Source organism: Vicia villosa, unplaced genomic scaffold, assembly GCF_029867415.1.
Source record: "Vicia villosa cultivar HV-30 ecotype Madison, WI unplaced genomic scaffold, Vvil1.0 ctg.000605F_1_1, whole genome shotgun sequence".
Classification (NCBI taxonomy): domain Eukaryota; kingdom Viridiplantae; phylum Streptophyta; class Magnoliopsida; order Fabales; family Fabaceae; genus Vicia; species Vicia villosa.
Window position 1 is genome coordinate 72,186 of NW_026705277.1, and position 8,005 is coordinate 80,190.

The window sequence follows — 8,005 nt, forward strand, 5'->3', positions numbered from 1 at the left end:
GAAGCGATTTGGTCACTCACCGAGTTGATGATCCAAGATAGAATAAGGTGATTGCATCGTTGCCACTGTGTGAAGTTGAGATGATCTTCATCAAGAAGATCCATCGAACCATCAAGAAACTTAAGCTTGTTTTTGGCGCCAAGAGCACGCTGCATGGAGCGACTCCATGTGAGGTAATTGGAACCATCGAGCTTCGGTGTAACGATGACAGTGTTAGGACCTTCACTGGGATGAATGTAGAAGACAGAATCAAGGTCAAGCTGAGAATTAGGTGCGATACGCGGAGGCATGGTTGGATCGATGATGTGCACACAATAGTGTGAACGAAAGATGAAGAAACAATGAAAAGAAAGAGACGATCAAGAACGATATGCAGATGAAAAACCAGCTGCGAAGAAAAAAAATGAGAAGCTCAACAAGATGAATGAGAAATCTGAAGACTAGTCATTGATAAGGGCTTGATACCATATTATGAAACTCAATGAACATAGTGAAAGAAGAAGATTCTCATTAATCATGGAGAAGTTACAGTGCAAGTATATATACAAGTAAAGCTGAGTTACACCATAAGCTACCTATGCTAGCTTGTATAGTATATAAAACTCAAGCATGTAACTGAAATATAACAGACTTCTAACTAACTATGTGTGCTATTGATGAGCTGTTCATGCATAGGATTTGATAAGACTTACTCCAAATCTTAACCATTGATTATCATTAATCTAACGATTTTAATTAATAATTTGTATATAAAAACATTTCCAAAAATAATTAGATTAAATGATCAATTAAAACCGTTAGATTAATAAAAATCAATGGTTAAGATTTGGAGATATTGACCATAGTGATATAGAAAAAGATATTATAGAAAGGATTGTGCATAGGTGTTGGAAAAATAGGATATTACATGAGCATATGGCTCATATCTGAGTCTATAGGTTGGTTTTGATAGGAGTAGTGGGTTGGACCTTATAGGTCGCTTTTTGTATTGAGCTGTATTTTGAGATATATATATATATATATATATATATATATATATATATATATATATATATATATATATATATATATATATATATATATATATATATAGGGTTGGACCCTATAATATCTTATTTCTCCAAAAAAAAATATTATTATTTTTAATTTGCTTATTATTCAGATTTTAAAAGTCACTCATTTATTCATATACACAAGCATTGATTTGGGGCATATTATTATAATGTCCTATCTCATCTACTTTTACTCTTGGAACTCACAAATAATAATAATAATAATAATAATAATAATAATAATAATAATAATAATAATAATAATAATAATAATAATAATAATAATAATAATAATAATAATAATAATAACCAAAACAATATTTTTAAGACAGTAAGTAAATAAAGTGAAATTTTCTTCTTCTTTTTGTATAGCATATATTTTATTGTTGATGGTTTCTAATGACCCAAAACAAACTATCATCTGTCCATAACACAATCAACAAAACTAACTAAACATTAACAAATGATTCATTAAGAACCTTCAAAGAAGCAAGTTTCCTCAAATCTAGTAGCGAGCAAGCCAACATCTCTTTAGGACTACTTCCTCTTGAAAAATATAAAAGATTAACTGAGACAGGTGGACAAGCTAAATAAATTTTAATTCTCATTTTAATGAAAAATACATACCATTTCTTCCAAGATCAAAATCATGCTTTCATAAACAAAACAACAATACTAAAGCACAGAGACATTTAATTTGATATACCTTTTGGAGGAAATAGAATGAAAATGTTTAAAATGTATTTTATGAAGTTTATTTTCATTATGAAATCAAATATTTATTTGATAAATAATATGAAATCAAAGTAAAAATAATCATTAAGCAAAAAAATAGGAAAATAAATATGAGATTACACAAGGAAACATCAAAGAGGATATTTAATAAGAGAAAAGGGGTGATGCACTGACAGTGTAAAATATTTTTACACTGTCAACCAATCACCACCATGTATCCAATTAAATTACTCTTTTATTTAAAAAATAATTTAATGACATGGCTAATTGATAGCTTTCTATTGGATGACAGTGTAAAACTATTTTACACTGTCAGTGCACTACCTTTTAACTCATTTAATAAATACGTATAAGAGAGAGAAAAACTTAGTACATAAACATTCACGTATAAAAGTATATTTAAAAAAAGTATAAATCAAGTGACAAAAAAGTTTAAAAAATCAAATATAAAATCACATGAGCTTAATGATATACCTTAGATATGTTTTTGCTTTCACATCTAAAATGTCATCCACTATATTTTGTATATTTTCTAGATCTGAAGTAGAAAAACAAAGATATGAGCTTCAATCTGTGAAATATCAAACCAATTTAATATTTGAAAGATAAAGTGATAAAGTCGTAACAATTAAATCATACCTTATGTTGAGAAATACTAAATTTCAAGAACATAAATCCACACCTAAAACATTAAGATCTCTACAACCTGAAAAAGCAAATGGGAAAAATATGTTAAAAAGAGATACGGATTAGGGTTGAAAAGATATGGATTTTCATTATTCTATGAATTTCTCAACATTTTGAAATTGAAGAGATATGATATGAATTAGGGTTGAAGAAGATAAACCCGAAGATTAGAAAAATGGGGAATAAAGTTAAAGAAGAGTGATAGAGGACGTGAGAAAAGAGAAAGAGAAAAGTTATAAATTTAAAAAAGAGAATGAGAGAGGTTAATGAACCAAAGCTTCTCATAGAATCTATACATATATTTTATTTAATAATTAAAATGACATAAATTGGGAAAATAATGTAGCAGTGATAGTATATATGATAGATAAAAGCAAATGGAATGGTAGCTTAAGAAGGCAGTCACATGGAGGGCTTGTGAAACAGCAGAACATTTTAGGTATTTCAAGAACATTGAATTTTCTTATATGATAGATATCTATAATTTCAATAAAGTTTTTTGCCTTTTAAAAAAACGATTAGAGACATGTTTGTTTCAACTTTAAAAAAATTAATATTTTTTTGATTTTTGAAAATAAATTTTACAAAACCGTTTTTCAAAATATTACAAGTTTTTTTTCTAAATTAAAACATTACTTTTGACATCCTTTAATATAAATAAACATTATTGAAGACCATAACATACTCAAAATCACAATCTTTTAAAAAGTGATATTTCAAAAATGATTTTTTTGAGCATCTATTTGAAATAGCTTCAAAATTAAGTGACTTTTTGAAATTCTAATGTTCAAAAAAAATTTCAATAAAAAGATAAAATACCTAAAATAATATTTTAAGAATAATTATCCAAACCAAATTTTTATTTGAAGCTTTTATGAAAAGTTTCTTTGTAATTTTTTTTACACAAAATTATGTAACACTAATAAAATCATTTTTTTAGAAAGCCAAAACAAAGGGGCCCTAGATCTATTTTTTTAAAAAGCCAAAACAAAGGGGCCCTAGATCTATCATGCGCCCACATTTTTTAGAATTAAGTGAGTTATGATATCTGACACGCAGAACTTTCTCAAAAATTCTAAAGGTCTTGGGTAAGAAATTAAAGTTAATTTTAGTTGAGTCGTAATTTTTTAAAAGGAATTCTATTTATCTGTAAGTTAACAATTACATGTGTATGAAAACTCTTTTTGCCATAACTTAATCATGAAAAATGTGAGACTCCGTACAATAGGTCACCTTTCGCACCATCAAAGACGACCCTACTGACACACATTATCGGGTGGATGAGTTGAGGTGTGAAATGGATATCCCAAAATCTAAGCCATACTTAAGCGTTTTACCATTTTATTGGATAGGTTTTCTAGCAAGAGACGTTAGAGAGACAAAGAGAAAATTCTTTTGGTTCTTTATTTTAATGTTTGACGGTTCTTTATTTAGATTTGTACTTTGTATTATTTTGCTGTGTGTGATGATTATATTTATAATTTGAATTTTAAAAATGGACATGTGAAATTATGTTATTTTAAAATTTTAAAATTTTACACGTGTCGTGATGTTTTTTTGAGACCAAGTCATCTAGTTCGACCGATTTAATAAATATATAGTTTTATTATAAGGATCGATTTATTCAACCGATTTATCTGATTTAATGTGATTTAGTCATGTGGTTCGACCAATGATCCAATAGTTCGACCAATGAACCAATGATCTAGTATCCTCACCGGTTTGATGTCTGGTCCTATTTTTAAAATGTATTTATTTTCATTCGAGAATAGTATATACCACACCTAAGAATTTGTATATAAGTTTTCTCATATATATATATATATATATATATATATATATATATATATATATATATATATATATATATATATATATATATATATATATATATATAACACTTTTGAATTATAATATTTCTCAATGTTGTAGTGTTATATTTGTAAAAAGGTCTCGCCTAGGGCAATGCACTTGGACCGTCATAAAAGAGGCGACGATATAATGTCGCTCAAAGGGAGATATCACCTCATCCCGTAGTTTTTGTCTTCCTCTTACGTGAGAAACATGTGATAAGACGCTTCTCGGGCAGAGAGAAAGTCAAGGTCATGAATTAACCCTCGACTCCCTTGAAAATATGGATTCAACTGTTCACGATTGACTAAGTAGACGATGTCTCTTTCCAAGAAAATCTTAAGTCTTAGGGACCTCTATAAATACATCTCCTCTAAAGGAAAATGGACAGATCCCAAGTGATACACATTCTTTACACTCTAATAAGCACAATACCCACTATAATCTTAACACACGAGTTTTGTAACCCTAAGCTTGTTACCAAGCATCACCGGTCATCATCAAAGTCTCTCATCTCACGTGAGAAAGTCTCCTAAACTACATAAAATACTATTGTATAGAGTTTTCTCTCTGTCGTGAGCAAGTCCCTACCATTATATCATGTTATAAACCTAGTAAAGCTTTTGAGTCTTGATATAGTGGTATACCTCAGTAAAATTAATTTGGACCACACTTCTACTCTAATTCTCTCCACCTTCCCCCGAAGATGACCAGCACACGTCTACTTTTATCTTTCACGGGAGGTTTTAACTTTATTTTATAAGAAATATATCTATATGTATTTACTATTTTATTTAAAAAAAATATTATCATATTTTTAAATAAACATTCTTTCGTGCATGCACCAGTCTCACACTAATGTGCGTGTATATATATAATCAATTCGAATGATTAATTATTGACAATATTAACACTATTGAGCTATACAACTCTAATATTTGTTTATCAACTTTATTATACTCAAATATTTATCAATAAATCATTTACGTTTCTTCCTTCCCCGCTAGCTATATATAGAGTCTCCTTCAATTCTTTCCATACATGCAAAATGGCTCCTCTAATGAACTCAAACACTTCATCCACTCTTGTTCTTTACCCTGCATCACAAAGAGAGGAACCCAAAAAAGAAAACATGGTTTCTATATTTGACTCAAACATGCTCCAAAAACAAGTGAACATGCCAAAAGAGTTCATTTGGCCATCTATAGACTTAGCTAACACAACCCAAGAGGAGCTAAAAGAGCCTCTCATAGACCTAAGCATCATGAAAGGTGGTGATGAAAAAGCCATTGCAAGTGCTGCAGAGCTTGTTAGAAAAGCATGCATGACTCATGGCTTTTTTCAAGTGGTAAACCATGGTGTGGAACAAGAGCTTATCAATGATGCTTATTGTGAAATTGATTCCATTTTCAAGCAACCTATTAGCAGGAAGATGAGTGCTAAGAGGGTAGCTGGTGGAATCTCTGGATACTCAGGTGCTCATGCAGATAGATACTCTTCTAAGTTACCATGGAAAGAGACATTTTCTTTTGTGTACAATCATCAAAATAGCTCCAACTCTCAGATTGTTAACTACTTCAAATCTGTCTTAGGAGATGACTTTCAAAACACTGGGTAAGGTCGACATTAATTGATTTTAATATGCATGGTCCACTTTGTTTCATTATTTTGTTAGAACTGACCCACTACTATACTACTACTCATGGAGTCTTAGGTTCTCAAAGACCCTATTTAACTATGTTAAATGTGACTAATTTTAAACCAGTGCAATAATCTGCCTTGTACGACGACGTCAAAGACAGACCTGGACCCACTATACATTCTTAGCAAAATTTCGAAACATAAAAATATTTTGTATCAAATTGTGAATTTTACGACTAAGTTGACATAACATAAATTGAATTTAAACAAAAAGTGCGATTAAACATTAAACTAGTGGTTAGGATTTCACAAGATGTCAATCTCATATTCACATAACCACATTTAATAATCGTTTGATTGAGATTAAATAGTACTTATTCTGATTCTTAATATATAAAAAAAATTTACTTCCTTTGATCCTCTAGACTACATATAATTCAGATACATTCATTCTTCTCTTATATTAAGAATGAGAACGAGTATAAAAAAAATCAAATTTGAATTTATTCATGTAAAATTAACCTTTAAATTTAGAGTTTTAGACAATGGATTCTGAATCAAAGAACACCAATGTGACATAGTCCACACAGTAAGTACTAGAACAAGGACACGCAACTATATTGGCTGATGTGCTACAATAATTGGAAGTCAAATGAACTATATACAATGTACATGTTTTTTGACTTTATCTTCATGATATGATAGATTGGTTTATGAAAAGTACTGTCAAGCAATGAATGAATTATCTTTAGTAATTATGGAGCTTCTGGCCATAAGTTTGGGGATAGATCGTTTGCATTATCGAAGATTTTTCCAAGATGGTGACTCAATAATGAGGTGTAACTATTATCCACCTTGCAAAAGTTCAGGCCTCACCTTTGGTACAGGTCCTCACTCTGACCCTACTTCATTGACTATTCTTCATCAAGATCAAGTTGGAGGCTTACAAGTTTTTGCAAATCAAAAATGGCTTTCCGTTCGCCCTAGATCTGAAGCCTTAGTCATTAACATAGGTGATACTTTCATGGTAAGTAAACTTATTCTAAATTATTATAGTTTTTAGTGACCGTCAAAATACCGTAGGTAAATGTTTTCGATACCTACGGTTTTAGACCGTCACTAAATATTTGGTTGTCATTAATATTGATTTTTTTGTGTGGATACTCAGGCCTTATCAAATGGGAGATACAAGAGTTGCTTGCATAGAGCATTGGTGAATAAATACAAAGTAAGAAGATCATTGGTTTTCTTTGTGTGTCCAAGAGAAGATAAGGTTGTGAAACCATTAGAAAGTTTGTTAAGCAAGAATGAAGCAAGAAAGTACCCTGATTTCACATGGGCTAGTTTGTTTGAGTTCACACAGAAACACTACAGAGCTGATGTTGCTACCCTACAAAGCTTCTTTCAGTGGCATTCATCTTCCAAATTATTATGAATCATGATGATATTTCTATTTTTTTAATGATGTTATTATTATTGTTTTACTTCATTGTTTCCTTCTATAAGTGGCACCCCACAAATTATTAACTTGGTATAATTATCATGTGTATATTTAAAAGCTAGTGTTGTGATTATATTTATGTATATGCTTCTGTTTGATATGATTGGTTTTTGTGCACAGACTAGCTTGCAGCTACAAACTAAACTAGAATGTGATGTACAAAATGTCTAAAATTGAAATTCAATTTTCTTTTTTTTTATATATATATATATATATATATATATATATATATATATATATATATATATATATATATATATATATATATATATATATATATATATATATATATATATATATATATATATATATATATATATATATATATATATATATATATCGGGGCCCTGAGCACGGGCTCGTGGGGCGGGAGCCCAGGGCCCCATAATTTTAGGGGCACCAAATTATTTTTTACCCCTATATATTAAAAGGAATTTTTTCTAGTATAAAAATACTTGCTAGAATTTTATTTTTTTAAAAATACTGACTAACAAAATTACAGGGGCACTACAAAGTCAGAATTAATAAAAGAATGTAA

The 8,005-nt window shown here is 29.6% G+C and overlaps 1 protein-coding gene across 1 annotated transcript; it reads left to right on the forward strand.

Annotated features, from left to right (window-relative positions):
• The first annotated feature begins 5,257 nt into the window (after positions 1-5,257).
• Positions 5,258-7,617, forward strand: LOC131629795 (gibberellin 20 oxidase 1-D-like). The gene is made up of 3 exons (XM_058900594.1): positions 5,258-5,939; positions 6,672-6,993; positions 7,135-7,617. Exons 1-3 carry the CDS (start codon positions 5,374-5,376, stop codon positions 7,399-7,401), a joined length of 1,155 nt encoding a protein of 384 aa, XP_058756577.1. The 5' UTR covers positions 5,258-5,373; the 3' UTR covers positions 7,402-7,617.
• The last annotated feature ends 388 nt before the right edge of the window (positions 7,618-8,005 follow it).